The 18,739-nt window shown below is 41.4% G+C and overlaps 1 protein-coding gene across 3 annotated transcripts in view; it reads right to left on the minus strand.

The window, feature by feature from the left end:
* Positions 1-18,534, minus strand: part of RBMS1 (RNA binding motif single stranded interacting protein 1) — a 211,677-nt gene extending 193,143 nt beyond the window's left edge. For 2 of the 3 annotated variants that reach the window (XM_048868594.2, XM_048868593.2), the window contains exon 1: positions 18,153-18,533. In XM_048868594.2, the coding sequence (XP_048724551.1) occupies positions 18,153-18,227 (75 nt within the window). In that variant the 5' untranslated portion in view covers positions 18,228-18,533. Of the gene's footprint in view, positions 1-18,152 lie in introns of all 3 variants that reach the window. The other variant, XM_075117877.1, reaches the window with a different exon arrangement.
* Between the last annotated feature and the right edge of the window lie 205 nt (positions 18,535-18,739).

Below are 18,739 nucleotides of genomic sequence, written 5' to 3' on the forward strand. Positions count from 1 at the left end.
TAGTGTGCTGTTCAGAGGTGTGTTGGAAATATTCCTTGAGTCAGGGGCATCAAAAGTAGGATTCCAGGTCACCGCAGAACTGTATCATGTTCGTAGGGGTTGAGGGGCAGAAGGAGAGGCCCCAAGAGCCTTTAAGCTAAGCATTCAGCTCTTCTATCCACTCACTGGAGGAAGCTGGGATATTGCTTCTACTCCAAGTAACAGGTCCACCCATCCAATTGATGGCTTTTTTTCCCTTCAAGCAAACTTCTTGTGAATTTCCTTGGCTATTGACACATAACCAGCATAACATGCTCTGGCACATGCCTGCTGAATTCACATTGATTACAAGACAGACAGACAAGTATTTTGGCATGGTACAAATAGGAGAGCGTGTAACTATAAATGATATAAACTTTCATGTAAGAAAGCACATATCTATGTGCACACAGTTTGAGGACATGAAAATATAAAGCTTAGGTCACTGATATTTTGGCTGATATGCTGCACATTTTGAATTGCAATACAATATTTAATATACATACTGTTCTAGAAATACACATGCTGTGATAGATGCTTGTTTCACTGCTCACCTGTTTACTCATTTGTGCCTGAGGGGGTATGTTAACAGTCTGACTGGTAGGTGGGTGTGTATTTTGTTTCGTTTTTGCTATATTAATTTTTTCTTTTATTTGGATTTGTACACATGCCCAGGGACATTGTGATAGTTTTGTATTTTCAAAAATTCACCTAGGTATGTATTTAAAAGGGAGGAAGAGGGTGACTTTAAGAGTTTTTGGAAGCTTCATTTGTTCAGAAACTTTTTTTATAGCCTCTCCTCTTCCTTCCGTCAGGAAGTCCCTGACATTCACCCCATTCTCAGGCACTAGACACAAATGGAAAAATCCTGGCAATAAACTACAGGAAATGAATAGAAATAGCAACCTTCAATTCCAAGCAAGGAATTACCCAAGTCACACAACTCCATGGCATAGATAATTTCTCACAGCATAGCTGGAACAGCTCAGCCCTGAAGAAACTGCCAATATAAACCCCCATATCCTCCCTCCAAAGCACCTTATCCACTCTGACAAAACTATCAGAACAACCCACACAGCAGTCCTGCCCACCAGCTAAACCAAACAGCCCAGACAAACCTCAACTCTTTTGGAAAAATCACCCCTTTCACTCTGACTGAACTTTATTAGAGACTAGAACATAAGCTCCTACAGAACACTGCTTCCAACCTCTCTGTATTGGAACTAGAACTCCCCTTGGCTGGCCTGGCAGCTAGAGGTATCTCCAGACAGATATCCTCTCCTTTATTCTGTACATTTTCTCTCTCCTTCCCTTTTCTGCCCTATTCTTTCCCCTTGTCTTTTTTTCCCTAGCAATTTTCCTCTTTCATATTTATTTTCCTCTTTTATTCATTTCCTTTCTCCCCTCACCCCTTTCCCATCTCAAAAGGCAACATAAGGCCGAGGTCTGGTCCACTCTTAGCTTTATGGGACCAGTTAATGAACCGCCCCGATGAACTGAATACCAAGGGAGCAGAGAAATGTGAGCTAGCAGGCTCATCCCTGAGCCTGCAGCCCTGTTAATGCAAGCTACTCCTGCAGCTAGATGCAAGAAGCCAGAGCGAGTAGGGATGGAAGGTGGCTTTCAAGAAGCTGCCTATGGTTTTACCTGCCACCAAAGGAGAACATGTGTAATGGAGGCTGGCCTAATCTTGTCATGCACCTTTTTGGAGCCTTCCCCCATTCCTTTCCTCTTCTCTCTTGCCCATGCTACTCTTAAAAATACTGATCACAAGCCTCACTTTAAAATCACAAAAGTTGTCAACACCATCATCCCCAGCAGCTACCGCAGCTTCTCACTCCCAGACACCCTTCAGCCACAGCTGTCCAGTTTTCGATAGCTTCATGTCCTACCTCTGCCATGTCACAAGAAATGTCACATATGGAGCTGCACACACACTGGCAGCTATGTACATGACAGAAATAATCAGGACAAGAGACACTACTTAGCACCTTTGATATCAGCAAGGCCCCATGTGCTCCACAGCAAGTTGCACCTACATTCTGATTTAAAATCCCTGGATTGGCATAAACAGTCATCTGGTGCAGATTGGAAATTCTGCAGCAACCTTATGTAAATTAAAAATGGAAGTTTTAATAAAATACATCTGAAATGTATTTTGATACTAAATTCAATTTATTTTGAAAAACCGAAAGCTTAGATTCTGGCACAGTATTCTACAGAACGGGGTGGATTCTGTGGCTAAGGAATTACAAAATAAATGGGATATTGGATACTAGTCTCAGTAGAAAGACCAAGATTCTAATGAACTTGGAAAATGACCTATTTTTTCAACCAAGAGGTATCCCTCTAGATTAGAGACTGAGCACATGGATGAGGCAGTGTAGAAAAAGTTACCATGTGTCTGACCATTTTACCCACGAAGGACTTCACAGATCACAATCCAGCATCTTTTATAAATAACAAATTCACAAGCACACCATATCAGATCATTCATTTAAATGAGATGGCCATAATTCAGGGTGATGGCACACAAAGAACTCACATTGTTTGCTCAAAAGAACTAATGACCACATGTAGTAGTGAGTGTAAAAACTGTAAATGTAACATTATTGTTGATCATTTAAAGTCAAAATTAGGAAATCCAAAGTTATGGCTCTAGCCCCCGTCAGCTGTTTTGCTTGTGCATGTATATAATTTTGTACAACTTGACCAAACTTTTCTAACAAATTCACCTTTGGTGCAAGAACAAGAATGGGAAATGTCTGCCTAAAGGGGTGGTTTTTCTAGTTTTATAAGTGCCTGAAAACAAACTCATAATGAAATTGCTGTCTCAACCATAATTTATTTACTGTAACACAGTAGTGTTGTGCCAGCAGAAGAAACTCACATTTTAAACAGTTTGCCCCAGATATTGGCCCAAAGAGGATAAGGAATGGAGTCTGAAATTATTAGTAAAATTCCATCTGCATATTTGTAGACTGTATACGCAAGAAAAGGGAATCCCTTTTATGTCTTTATTCTGCACACCATGCCAAGAGTTCACAGTGATGAAACACAGAAGGAAGAAAGGCAACAAACCCTCAGATCCTCTCTCTTCAAAACAATGATACTGATATTAGACCTACCTTGTATGAGGCACATTAGAGTCTCTGATCCTGTTAACAGAGATGTCCCCCAACAAATGCTCCCATGCAATCAATTTTTTCCCTTTAATCTTCTGCATTTATCAAAAGCCTTTTTGTCATTAATCAGTACTGCTACCAAGTGGAAACCAGAAGGTCACAGACATTATTCATGAAATTCAAAGTTTATGTCATATGCCCCTTCCTAAATGCTTTTTCTTAGAAACAGAATGTTTTAGCCAGTGCTTTTTCAAATGAGTCACTAATAGCCTTGTTTTAACTCTACAGCTGCTGATAATTTGAAGTACTAACCTCCTCCACTACCACCCTGATTGAAATAAAATATCAATATTACAGTATGCTGAAAATGGAAAATTAGATGTGACATTTTGCTGCAAGGCCTCCAAAAGTCCCATTCTCATTCATTTGATTTATTTCTTTGTAGGTCATGTTTGATGGCTTTAGAGCTGAAATATTGTATCTATTTTTTAAAATCTCACAGCATGTATTAAGGCGGCTTGTTCCATTTCCCTCAACACCCTTCAGTCACAAATATTGAAACAATAACTCTGCTGTGGGTGGAATGGTTTGTACCATTTGATGCTCAGATACCTAAACAAAGAACTTAAAATGTTTAATAGCATGCGGTGGGCTAAATACTGCTCTCAGTTACATACGCACAACTTCACTCAATAGATGCCGGCAACCTAAGAGCTATATTCTGCCCTCTTTCAGGGTCAGATCATGCCTCCTCATTCTCATGGATGTGGGAAGCCCTAATCCCAGCCAAGTAAACCCCATGGTTCTGTCAGACAGGAGATTCTCACCAGAGAGGCAGCAGTGTGCAACAGGCCAGGAGTAGAGAGGGAAAGTGGCCAGTGGGGCCATAACTGTGAGAATCGAAAACACCTCACATGCAACTCAACAAAATATTCCACACTAAGGGAAAGAAGGAGCTAAGGATGCTATTACAGCCCATGGGTTGTTATAGAAATTGGGCTGGTGCTGCACAGCCTGAGGTACAGGGGAATTCTGTTCTCAACCCCCATGGAAATCCCAACAGCAAAGGCCATTTACTCTGGCTCGGCACAGATTCCACACCATTGTGATCATCTAGTCTGACCTCCCTTATAACACAGGCCCTAGAACTCCCCCAAAATAATTCCTAGAGCACAGCTTTTAGAAAAACATCCAATCTTGACTTAAAAATTGACAGTAATGGAGAATCCACCATGACACTGGGTAAATTGTTCAAATGGTTAATTATGCTCACATTTTAAAATATACACCTTATTTCCAGTCCAAATTTGTCTAGCTTAAATTTCCAGTAATTGGATCATGTTATACCTTTGTCTGCTAGACTGAAGAACCCATTATCAAATATTTGTTTCCCATGTAGGCACTTACAGACTGTAATCACCACCCCTTTCTCTTTGTTAAGCTAAACAAATTGAGCTCTTTAAATCTATCACTTTAAGACATCTTTCTGAAATTGTAATCATTCTTGTCTTGGCTCTTCTCTGAACTCTCTCCAATTTATCAACATCCTTCCTCAATTGTGGACACCAGAACTACGCACAATATTCTAGCAGCGGTCACACCAGGGCCAAATACAGAAGTAAAATAACCACTCTACTCCTACTCAATATTTCCCTGTTTAGGCATCCAAGATTCACATTAGCCCTTTTAGCCACAGTGTCCCACTGGGAACTCATTTTCAGTAGATTATCCACTACAACCTCCAAATCTTTTTCAGAGGACCAGGTTTTTGCATTCAGTTCACTCAAGTCTCATTGACATCAATAGGATTTGTGTATGAGGAAAGAGCGCAAAATATGGCTGTATGTTCCTACCCTAGGTATAATGCTTTTGATATGTTTGTAACTGATTCTGTATTTCTCCCTTTCTTTCTGAAGTAGGCCTTGAAGTTGCACTGATTTCACTTAAACCAGTTTATAAGCCAAATTTTGCTATACCAATGCAAAACCCTGTATGGACACTTATTTCACTTTAAGAGTGGCTTATTTCAATTTAGCTTAACCCTGTTCCTAATCAGCATAAGATAATGTGATATTAGCCAAGTTTATATCCATTTAAGAGTGTCCACACAGCTTGTTGCACCAGTTTAATTAACTCCATTATAAATCACACTTTTAGTTAAACTGCTGCAACTTTGCATGTAGACAAATGTAGCCTTTTTCATGTAGTCTTACAGATAGATAGACTATGCTGTAGCAGAATGTAGGGTGGTGGATGAATTTGAACAGATTTTTATTTTTGTCATATGCTCAGGCCTGGCCAAAAATTATTTTCAAAAGACTACTTTGCATGCCATATAGCATAATAATTTCACTAAAAATAGATTAAAGGGCCATGTTAAAACTGAACAGTAACCTTTGGTAACTAATCATGTCACCATTAATACAGGTATAATGGCCAGACAAGTCCATAAGAAGAAATATAGAAAAGAGTATTTCACCAGTTTATATCCAATTAACCTAAAATTATATTTCTGTCTGTTACCTGCTTGTGAATTTGTTTAGCCTCTATTAAAACAGAAACCACAGTGTTCTTGATACCATATTGATTTCAAACTCTTCTGAACGCAGGCCTCTGTCACTGCATCTCAGTCAGGCGGATTCCTGTTGTATCCAAACTTAATTGAGCTGGGATTGTCTACCACGAAGGTTCTCAGATCAGGGGGCACCTCCAACTGATGACTATTCCTGTCCTGGCCCTAGACACCAGCCCCTAACCCCACTTCCAAAAGCAACCCTAACCCCACTTCCCCATCAGAGAAAACAGGACTTAAAGTTGGTTTCATTTTCACAATCTTGCAAAAAGTACAAAGGCCTCTATACTGATGCTCTCAAGGGGACCCATATTACCTCAGCCCATTCCTGTGCTGCTCACCAGGTTTCCTGGGCCTCTAACAGTTGTTTATTATGATTTTAGTCTTCAGGATTAAGAAAGCCATCTTACTTCATGGTTGTATCTGTTCTCCAAGTTCAGGAACCATGCTTCCATACTATTTTCTCTATTCGCATTTCAAACCTCCCGTAGAGAAAAGGGTACCATGAAACCTAACTAGACTGGCACATCTAATTCATGTATTTCTCATATGGAAGCATCCTTCACTAGATGGGGAGAAAGAGGCTGGCTCCAACTCTTCAATAACAAGGGAAATAGAGGCCAACCCCTTAAACAAAGAGTCATGTTAGTCTGTTTGTTCTTTCATTTTTTACCACATGCAGGGCACTTTATTTACACTCAAATTCATCATCAAAAGATGTTTGTGAGATTATTCCAAAAACACTGAATTGGGGACACATATCTTTCAGTAGAAAATGGTACTGTACAGAAATCAATCTTAAACTCTGAACCATGGAGCTAATTTTCTCATGTTCCCATGACTGAACAGATAAGAATACCCTGTGTCTTACACTGACAGTGCCTTACCAGGTATAAAATCCTTTATCCCCCAATGACTTTCAGAGAATAATCCCTTCTACTCCAACTCCAGGTAGAATGTACCCTAATCTTGTAAAATTAGATTGTGTAACCATGGATTGTATAACATGATTCTATATAATTCCACAGTACTTACCTGGCTAAAATAATACATGATAGCATGCAACACACAGGGCCAAATTGTGCATTCTCTGCTCACACACACAGTCACACTGAAGTCAAAGGTAAGTGCCCACCAGTGTGCATAAGGATTCTACAGTCAGGCTCAGTATTTAAATATTGTTCCAAAAATAAAAGTAAAAAAAAATTCAATTCTTGAGCTTTAAAACATTTTCAAAGCAATTTTATCAGACGGGGTATAGTTCCTCTTACTGAGCTTAGTGACATGTAGTTGCTATCATGTCAGACTTATGAAAAAATAAAAACCCACTGGCCCAGGAAAAGGAGTTTTTAATTGCAGAAGACGGGCAGCAAAGATGGTGGTCTCCTATCATAAGCAGAGTCAGTGGCTTCACCCCAGAATCTGGATTTGTGGATATCTAAAAGCCCAGACACTATTCACAAATGACTGGGTAATTTAAAAGAATCAATGGAAGTTGTCAAGATTACAGCTGAGGGATTTTCTGAACATTTTGCTGGAGTGGAGCAGAGAACTAACATTCTAAAATGTATAGTTTCACTCCACACATTATTGGTCTACTAAGAGATTGTTTCCTATACACTGGTGAAATGAAACAGAAATTCTAGATTAGGTTTTGAAAAATTACCAGTTTTCCAAGGGGACTTTATTCTCCAATCTTCCTATTTTGGGGGGGAAATGGTTAATTCTGTTGTTATAACTGCTCCACTGATTTCATCCAGGAGACTCTCAAAGGTAGGTGGAGACAGACAGAGCCCTAAATTATAACCATACCATATGTTGTGCTGATATAATGATGATTCCTGTTGATCATATATTATTCTGTAATATGATTTACAAACCTGCTACAACAATTAGTACATTATTCCAAAATTCTACCATACATCTACACCCTGGTTATTAAAAGGAAAGACACACTTTGTTTCTGCTAAGAGGGTATTTGGGAAAATGTGCATCAAATCATAGTTTTCTATCCCATCCACATTTGTGGAGGTAGAGAGTCTTACATCTTCATGACTGTGAAAGCAGCAAAAAATGTTGTTTCCGCTAAAAATCAGAAGAGAGAGGAGCAGATATGGATTTGACACTATTTGATTAGTTAGATATAGAGTCTAAGACTGCCACTAATCCATTTTTACAGTTCTTATGGAAATATGATTTAACATAATACTATTATAAAGTCAAGTCAATATTGTAGTAATTCTTATGCTCTGTGCCATGGCAAGCTTGAAAACTATGAAAACCCTGTTTATTATGTAAACCCTTTGAAAAAATTGTATTTCCTTTTCTCTCTCTAAGTATGCTTAAGTTCCCAGTAGTTTTGAGAAACAATTTAAGGGCCTGATCCTGAGATGTGCTAACCACTTGCTGGACCAGCACCAAAAATATAAATATAAATTACATTTGAAAAATTGTTATTGACCTTTCCTATTGTAGAAGGCAAAGAGCAGGGCATGAAATTCCACTTTGGGTAAGTAGGGATCTCTCCCGAGTGATAGCCATCAACTTCCGCTGAATTTAAGCTTTCCTTAAAATAAATACATAAATAAAAGAGTTTCTAGGCCTTGTGGGTGTTATGATAACCAATGCAGTGCTGTCTTCCTGAATCTGCAGAGACAAGTCTGGCTGCCATCACTGCTAGAGAAGTTAGGATGTCTCAGCTCCCACTGCTGCAGTTAGGGTGACTGACAGGGTTACTCACCATTGTCATTAGGAGTAGGATGCTGCCACACCCATACTCAGACAGTGCCACCTCTGAAGCAGGAGAATCAGCAGGGACCCAACCACTGTGCAAGTATTGTGCAGCAAGGGAGATTTAGGTTGGACATTAGGAAAAATTCCTAACTGTCAGAGTAGTTAAGCAGTGGAACAAATTACCTAGGGAGGTTGTAGAATCTCCATTACTGGAGGTTTTTAAGCATAGGTTACACAAACACCTATCAGGGATGGGCTATATCAGTGGTGGGCAACCCGCTTCCCATAGCTCCCATGGGCTGAGAACGGCAAACCATGGCCACTGGGAGCTGCGGGCAGCCATGCCTGTGGACAGTCAGTGTAAACAAACTGTCTCAGGGCCCGCCAGAGGATTACCCTGACGGGCCGCATGTGGCCCATGGGCCGCAGATTGCTCACCACTGGTCTAGATAATACTTAGTCCTTCCCCAATGCAGAGGACTGGACTAGATGACCTACTGCAGTCTACCCCAATCCTACATTTCTATGATTCTATGTGTGATGAGCCCCATTCACCCTACCAGCAGCCTCTATATATGTGGGTCTCCTACAACCTCAGCAAAGGAATCTGCAGACTTGTGTGGAGGGAGAGGACACAAAATGATTTATTATGTAAAAGGGGCTGCTAAGAATTAATTTATTTTGTGGAGGTTTGATGGTAGAGATCAGCCAAGGATTAAATGATTTAGTGGAGGGGCAGCCTTAATTGATTTACTTGATGTAGATGTGGTGGGGCTAGCATTAATTAGTGGCACAGAATTCAGCCAGCAGGAGATTAAGGTCTTTGGAACCAACCAGCAGAGACCACACAACTGTGAGATGGGGCAGAACGGGCATGACTGGAGCCAGAAGCCTGGCTCCGGAGGGGTTAAGGCTAAGGGCACAAGTGTCTTTGAGCTTGGTGAATAGGCTGAGCCTTGGTGAGCAGGCATTGGGTAAATTTTTCAAAGCTTTGCAAAAGGGTATATCTGCTTCTCATTGCTGCTTAATGGCGCATCCTTCCCATAAGACTGGTAGCACCAAATCGTGGTCCCATTTAAGTCTATTGCAAAGCTGATTCACATAGAGGGACCAACATTTGGTTTGTAGTTGTTAAATTAGTCCTATAAACAGCATCAAATCTAGCTTATGCCTGGGGTGACTCAGACCTTCATTTTCATACATACTGGAAAGAAGTCGCTCAATTTATCATTACACTTCTGCACTAGCCTCACAGCTTTATTCCAACTCCTTGTTAATAGTCAGCTACCAAAACAAGCCATAAAGCTAATAGGAGATTTAACTGGGACAAGAGTAGAGGTTGCCTTCTCTAAATGTTTTGGTTTGAAAAACCAAATACAAATCTATCCTTATACTTTCTTTAACAAACTGATATATGAGGGGGGAGCGGTTCAATAACAGGGTCATTTTTCATGTGGAGGGAAGCCTGAACCTGCAGACCTAGGCCTGGGAAGCTGGGAAAAAGAGAGTGCCACCTCTGCAGAATGTTTCTTTTGCCCCCTGCGTAAGTCTCTGGGAGGACTCCAGATTTGGAGGAGGTAGGTTAGCTGTCATGGCTCTGCTGGATTCTTCCCCCTCCAAACACAGATGGAGTCTGTAGTAACTTAGACTTCTTCCCCTTCCATAATTTGGAACCTCCTTGAAGGGATTCTTTGGGCAGCTATATTTGTGGGAGTTGAAAAAAGCACAGCCCTTGCCAGAGCATGCTGTCCAAAAGCCAATGCAGCCAACAGGACCAGGAAGAGTGCAGAAGTAATGTGCCTGCCTGAGATGCCCCTGGCTTCCAGTGGATTCTTCGTTTAAGAGAAATATAGGGGTTAAAGAAAGGAATGTCCAAGCTTCTCCCATGAGAAACAGTGGGAGAAAGTTTTATCTTCTGTGGAAGAATGGCATGAAAATTTCACAAGTTGAAACTCATGGTATTTCTACTCCTCTGTGTTGATTATTCCTGTGTAGAGTATTAAAAATGAAAATAAGTTTTAAAATGCTGATACACACAGTGTGACAGAGGACTATCAAATCTTACAAACTACTCTGGCTACAGACAGCTAATTCTTTAGATTCTTGTAATATTTAACTTGCCAGAACAAATTTTGTATGTAGAGATATTACACATAATCATAGTACATATAGAATAAGCCTGACTAATTAACTAGAATTAGGAATAATTCATTGTAGTGAGATGTGGTGAATACATTAATGGGCACAAAACAAAAGTTAAAGTTATCTGAACTTAAACTTTTTAGAGAATAATGGGATTCAGTTTTGATTAAAACCCTGACCGTGGTCATATATCACCACAACTTTGAAAAACCTCTTCATTTACCTTTAAGTGTCTCCATTGCATAGTTAAGGAATAAGATCAAAAGCCATTACAAACTTTTTAGCAGTTCTTATGGCAGAGGTGAAAGTGGGCCGGTTCGGTGTACCGGTAAGAAGTGGTTGCCAGTACCGGCTCGTACACAGCTGACGTTAAAGCGCTGCCCCTGCAGCACTTTAACATCGCTGCCCCTTTTGCCCCCCTCTCCAGGGTCAATGAAGGGAAGAAGGGGCAGAGGGGGAGGACAAAGGGGCAGCTGCCCAGGAGCCTGGCAATTTAAAGGCGGCAGCGTGGAAGGGCTGGCTGGAGGAAGCTGACCCCCAACCCCACCAGGCCCCTGTACCGGTAAGTCTTATCTTACTTTCACCCCGTCTTATGGTGCATTTAAAAGGATGACAGACTTACGTGGCGTATAGAGCTCTCTGGATAAAGTAGCGAAGATGTTTGTACTAGCAAGATACCATGCTGCACTGGACACTTCTACAGCAGTGTGTTGCTTAGTTTGACACATAAAATGCTATAGTGAGGACTGTCCTTTGTCACTTCATAAGACAATTTCATATATGCTTTAACAGCAATGTAAACATTCATTTCAATAAATTCTCTATTCGCTCTTTCGTCACCATTGTAGGCTTGTGTAAAATTTCAATTTCCCCTTTTAAGTTTGGCTATCCGCCTGTAAAAAAAAATTATTTTACCTAATGAAATGTATCTGCTTTCTGCATCAATTTACAGTCTTTGCTACTACCTCTAAAGTTAGAGTAATACTTCATAGGTATAAAACCTGCACCATCAAGTTCTATAAATATTAGTTCCTTTCATAGTTGCTACATTAAATTTTGCTGATATCAAATTACACAGTTGAAGCATGCTACAAAATACTACAACAAAACTTCATTCGGAGATACAAGCTTTCATTTCTGAAAGGTTGTATCTTAGTACTGTATTGTTTAGGAAATATGATTCTATAATAATAGAAATAGTGTTCATTAATTACTGTAAAGTGTTTGGCAACTAAGCAGACCACCACAAAATTATTGTCTAAATTAAAAATAAAGATTAATAAAATCTTTAAAGAAATATTGTCAAACAGCATGAAGAAATTATCATCATCATGCACAGACAATATATTTTATATAAACAAATCACCACTATAAAACGGAAACCAGTCAACAGAATTAGAATGTAAGGAAAGCTGTCTATCTGCTTACGATATTCAGTTGGTAGACCATCCTTTGAGATTTTCCTGAATCCCACTTCATATTCAACAAAGGGAAAACAAAGCATGAATGTATTTTTAAAAACTATGTACTATATATATATATTTATTGTAAAACCAGTATCCATGAAAATTCTCACTTGAGTAAGGATTTGTCCTATTGCTGTGATATGTACTGACATAAGAAAACATTATGGATGGTCTCTGTACAGCACCTATCACAATAGGGCTTTGATTCTGACTGAAGCCTATGGGCACTACCACAATACAGACACTCACTGAATTTTTTTTTTATTTGAAAGTTGAGAATCTCTTCCTTAGAAACCTAAGAGTTACATAATAAAGTTTATTATAAAATTGAAATGTGAAAAACAAAGAGTCTCATTTATTGCATCACACACAGGGATATATAGAAACCCCAAACTTCAAAGAGTTGATGTTCTCTACAATGATGCTTCAAAAATTGCATCTCTGAGGTACCACACATAATGTGATACAAGATTTGTCAAAATAAATACACATTTATTACACGTACAAACGACTAAGTAGACATGTCGAATCATATAACTCATTGGCTTGTATGTATACTGCTGCTCCTAAGAGGACGCCGAGTGTTGTTCAATTTCTATTTTGAACAATTTCAAACTTTTTTAAAATAGCCATAAATATTTATTTTACATGCTAAAGCCAGGACACTCTCTTTCATTGTTTATTCTACACATTTTTTGGAGTCCCTGGCCTCAATAATCTATTTTACTGTGTTCAGCATCTGGATCTGGAGGGGTCATTGAATCACAGCAAACTATTTCCCTTCTCCCTATTTCAGCAGAGTATACTGCTGAAATAATTTGAATATTTCATTAATAGGGCCATGAAGATGTTAGTAAAAATATACACTGGATCATTTTAATTGCATAATGTATTTTTGAGGCAAAGTCCTTTACAATATGAACATTTGATCTTACGGGTCCACTAAATTTTTTTTGCAATTTTTAATTAATACTTTTTGACCTTTTCTGTGGAAAGATTAGTCTTCAAAACTGTCCCAGCCATCTCCTACTATACATTTGCAGCTCATCTGTTAATCAGTGTCTATTGCATTATTATTCAGATCAGGACAAAAGGTGAAGCAAAAAAGCTCTGGTTTAGGAGAGTATATTCCTTTAACCAGAGTAATATCTCACCCTCATGCTACATCTTTAGCAAACGCTGTTCAGCACAGTTGCAACCATTGTTAAATGAAGACCACAGACATTTTACTTCAATTACTAGAGAATGTAAACATATTAGGTGACATAGTCTATTTCTGATCTAAACAATAGTGCAACTGAATTTTATGAATTAAAGTAATTTTTCTACACTTTCAGACAAGATTTATGAAGAGAAACTGGCTTACATCAGCTGAATTATGCACACTTTAATACTGAGGCAAACAGTTATCTGCCTTTTTATTTGTTGTAAGGAACCACAATTTTCTTTTTTTAACTCAGGACATCTCGAGCACAGGAAATTTGGATTTAATCACCAAATCTGTGATTTCATGTATGTGGGTCAAATGGATGTGGGTTCTACTCAGCTGAAAAAAATAGATGAGGAGTAATGTGATTTCAGTCTGAGTAATTTTATAGCAAAGACTGCAAGATATGTTTTGAAGATGTCATTGATGGCAACACAAATCAATATTAAAAACTTTATACAGGAAGCACACTTTTAGAAGATGGGCCTTAAAACTATTTCATAGGATCATGGATTTCTAGAATCATAAACGACACCCTAATTGCTAGTGCAAGCTATTATCTTTCTTCAGTTTCCCTCTTCGTTTGTTTTTTGTTTTTGGCCTGTAAATAATTGAAGTGGCATTGCATTATCTATATTAAATGTTATGTACTTTGTTTCGAACTTACTAATGGCACATACAAATCACGAAGGTGAATGTTCCAGTATACAAGTGTTTTTTTCACCTGAGAGTATGTATTTATTATTCATCCAGCTCAATGTCGAATGATACAGCAGGCTTCCCTTTAGACACTCTATGCTACATTATTTTTAAAAGATACATTAAACATACCTGGCATCTAAAAAGTAGTTCATTGATTATTCCACAGTATTTCTTTAAACTACAATACTATTTACACAAAATAGTCTTCACTTCAATATCTTTGAAAATGTGGATTACACATTTAAGAGAAAATTAGTAATTCAATATCATTTAAATGGCTTTCACCATAATATTCCTATCAGTTTTGGTCTACAATGAAATGCATTTCAATGCCTTATCACTGTTGACTTTTAAATTCTCTCATGATTGTCTAACTTTATTTTTCAGCCAAATACTATAATTCATGTTTTACTTTAAAACAGGGGGTATAACAAACGACATTTTATCAAGTTCACAATTTAAGAGATTATTGTTCTGCAAGTGCCACAAATCCAGATATATTTTCATTAGCAAGAAAAGCCTGATTATAACCTGCACAAGAAAGTTCACACACTGTATCAAGGTTTCAGAGTAACAGCCGTGTTAGTCTTTATTCGCAAAAAGAAAAGGAGTACTTGTGGCACCTTAGAGACTAACCAATTTATTTGAGCATAAGCTTTCGTGAGCTACAGCTCACTTCATCAGATGCATGCTGTGGAAAGTTTAGAAGATCTTATTATATACACACAAAGCATGAAAAAATACCTCCTCCCACCCCACTCTCCTGCTGGTAATAGCTTATCTAAAGTGACCACTCTCCTTACATTGTGTATGATAATCAAGGTGGGCCATTTCCAGCACAAATCCAGGGTTTAACAAGAACGTGGGGGGGGGGGGGGGGGAGAACAAGGGGAAATAGGCTACCTTGCATAATGACTAAGCCACTCTCAGTCTCTATTCAAGCCTAAGTTAATTGTATCCAATTTGCAGATGAATTCCAATTCAGCAGTTTCTCGCTGGAGTCTGGATTTGAAGTTTTTTTGTTGTAAAATAGCGACTTTCATGTCTGTAATCGCGTGACCAGAGAGACTGAAGTGTTCTCCGACTGGTTTATGAATGTTATAATTCTTGACATCTAATTTGTGTCCATTTACTCTTTTACGTAGAGACTGTCCAGTTTGACCAATGTACATGGCAGAGGGGCATTGCTGGCACATGATGGCATATATCACATTGGTGGATGTGCAGGTGAACGAGCCTCTGATAGTGTGGCTGATGTTATTAGGCCCTGTGATGGTGTCCCCTGAATAGATATGTGGGCACAGTTGGCAACGGGCTTTGTTGCAAGGATAGGTTCCTGGGTTAGTGGTTCTGTTGTGCGGTATGTGGTTGCTGGTGAGTATTTGCTTCAGGTTTGGGGGCTGTCTGTAGGCAAGGACTGGCCTGTCTCCCAAGATTTGTGAGAGTGTTGGGTCATCCTTCAGGATAGGTTGTAGATCCTTAATAATGCGTTGGAGGGGTTTTAGTTGGGGGCTGAAGGTGACGGCTAGTGGTGTTCTGTTATTTTCTTTGTTGGGCCTGTCCTGTAGTAGGTGATTTCTGGGAACCCTTCTGGCTCTATCAATCTGTTTCTTCACTTCCGCAGGTGGGTACTGTAGTTGTAAGAATGCTTGATAGAGATCTTGTAGGTGTCTGTCTCTGTCTGAGGGGTTGGAGCAAATGCGGTTGTATCGCAGAGCTTGGCTGTAGACGATGGATCGTGTGGTGTGATCAGGGTGAAAGCTGACCATGATTCCAACAATTTCCATCCCACCACCAACCTCAGCCTGGTCCAGTCCACACAAGAGATCCACTTCCTGGACACTACAGTGCTAAGAAACAATGGTCACATAAACACCACCCTATACCGGAAACCTGCTGACCGCTATTCCTACCTCCATGCCTCCAGCTTTCATCCAGACCACACCACACGATCCATTGTCTACAGCCAAGCTCTATGATACAACCACATTTGCTCCAACCCCCCCAGACAGAGACAAACACCTACAAGATCTCTATCAAGCATTCTTACAACTACAATACCCACCTGTGGAAGTGAACAAACAGATTGATAGAGCCAGAAGAGTTCCCAGAAGTCACCTACTACAGGACAGGCCCAACAAAGAAAATAACAGAACACCACTAGCCGTCACCTTCAGCCCCCAACTAAAACCCCTCCAACGCATTATTAAGGATCTACAACCTATCCTGAAGGATGACCCAACACTCTCACAAATCTTGGGAGACAGGCCAGTCCTTGCCTACAGACAGCCCCCCAACCTGAAGCAAATACTCACCAACAACCACATGCCAAACAACAGAACCACTAACCCAGGAACCTATCCTTGCAATAAAGCCCGTTGCCAACTGTGCCCACATATCTATTCAGGGGACACCATCACAGGGCCTAATAACATCAGCCACACTATCAGAGGCTCGTTCACCTGCACATCCACCAATGTGATATATGCCATCATGTGCCAGCAATGCCCCTCTGCCATGTACATTGGTCAAACTGGACAGTCTCTACGTAAAAGAGTAAATGGACACAAATCAGATGTCAAGAATTATAACATTCATAAACCAGTCGGAGAACACTTCAATCTCTCTGGTCACACGATTACAGACATGAAAGTCGTATTTTACAACAAAAAAACTTCAAATCCAGACTCCAGCGAGAAACTGCTGAATTGGAGTTCATTTGCAAATTGGATACAATTAACTTAGGCTTGAATAGAGACAGAGTGGCTTAGTCATTATGCAAGGTAGCCTATTTCCCCTGGTTTTTTCCTACCTCCCCCCTCCGCCCCCTCCCCACGTTCTTGTTAAACCCTGGATTTGTGCTGGAAATGGCCCACCTTGATTATCATACACAATGTAAGGAGAGTGGTCACTTTAGATAAGCTATTACCAGCAGGAGAGTGGGGTGGGAGGAGGTATTTTTTCATGCTTTGTGTGTATATAATAAGATCTTCTAAACTTTCCACAGCATGCATCTGATGAAGTGAGCTGTAGCTCACGAAAGCTTATGCTCAAATAAATTGGTTAGTCTCTAAGGTGCCACAAGTACTCCTTTTCTTTTTACACTGTATCCAGACATGACCTGTTGTGATTTGTGAGGAGTGACATTGGTGGTTGAAGAGGCTTATGCTAAATGTCCCAGACAGCTGATGCAACCACCTCTGCATTTGCCAATTTGCAGCATGATGCTTCTAGAGCAGTGGGACTGTCGGCCCTTACAGACTCCAAAAAAGGGCGGAGAGAGACTTCAACTCCACCCAATTAACAAAAAGCAACTAAACAACCGTTTATCTGCAATTAGCAGCTAACTGGGCACAACACTAACGGCAGAAGTTTGATTTTGACACTTTCTTTAAATTCAGTTCAGCAATTGTGAACAATGATTTTTGAAGGTGTAACCAACAGACAACGAGAACCAATGTGTGGGTGAAACCAGCCTAGCGGTTATTTTACACTTAAACACACGATTTAAAAACAAAACCGAAATAAACATCTCCAGCTGAGATCCAGCAGCTGAGCTGAAAACACCCTCCCTCCCAGTTGAAAGTTACAAAGCAGCTACAATAGAGAGCAGCAGCAGCCTGGGCGCTTGGCGTTAAACTTCGGCTCGGTTTTTTGCTTAAAATGAACGTGTAACAGCGGACCGAGGCGACACTAAATCCTAGGAGATGCCCAATAAAGCCCCACGGGGGCACAGAAATGCCCTTCGCAGCGCTGATCTCTGTTTAACGGGGGGGAGGGGGGGTTGTTGAGGACACGGCTCAGAAGGAGGAGACACGCCACGGCCCCCTGGGAGCGGGAGGAACACCGAGGAGAGGGATGGCCGAGCAGGGAAGGCAAGCGGGTGGGGGAGCAGCGGAGGGAAAGGCAGAGCTGGACGGAGGAGGCGAAGGCAGCTGTGCCGCCTGCAGCGAGCCCAGCCCCCGCTCCCCCCCTCCCAGGCTGGAGGGGCAGGAGCAGCGGCGGCAGAGGCAGGAAGGGGCTGCCGGCTCTTTCCTGTCTGAGTCTGCGTGTGTAACCCGATCCCCTCCCCCGCCGCAGCCCCCTCCTGGCCTCGGGCGATAGTGAACGACGTTCAGCAAGTACCGCTGCAGCCCAGCCCGGCCGCCCCGCCCCGCCCCGCGCCCGGCAGGCCGGCGGTACCGTACCTTAGCCTGCAGATACTGGGGGTAGTAGTAGGTGGTGTACTGGGGGTACATCTGCTGTTTCCACACTTTGCCCATGAAGCTGGAAATGTCGCCTGCCGTGCAGGGGCGGGGGGCACTTTAGGGGGTTCCAAATGCCTCTCTCCTGCCTCTTCCTTTCTGGCGGCGGCGGCTGCTTCTCCTCCTCAGCGGAGCCCAAACCTTCCTCCTCCCAGCAGCAGCAGCAGGGAGAGACCGCAGCGCGCCCCCCCCCCCCCCTCCGGCTCGCGCTCTCCTCCCCCCACAAGTTTCCTCAAGTCCCTGCCCAGCCACAGCCCGGCAGCAGCGCCAGCCCGGTTCCGACGGCCCCGCGCGCTGGGAAGCGATCAATACCAGTGTGAACTGCAGCCGCGGCAGCGCTCAGTGCCAGGCAGCTGGGGGAGGGGGGCCAGGGGCGGTGCTTAGGCCCAGCTGGGCTCGAGGTGTGGGCTGGAGTTGAACCACTCAGGACTCACTGGCAGTAGGGAGCCGGGCAAGGATGCTCGCTCCCAGGCTCAGGCTGCAGCATGGTTGCAGCCGACAAGTGATCTAGGATCAGAGCAAGAGCGGTT

This window comes from Caretta caretta, chromosome 11, assembly GCF_965140235.1.
Source record: "Caretta caretta isolate rCarCar2 chromosome 11, rCarCar1.hap1, whole genome shotgun sequence".
Taxonomy (NCBI): Eukaryota; Metazoa; Chordata; order Testudines; family Cheloniidae; genus Caretta; species Caretta caretta.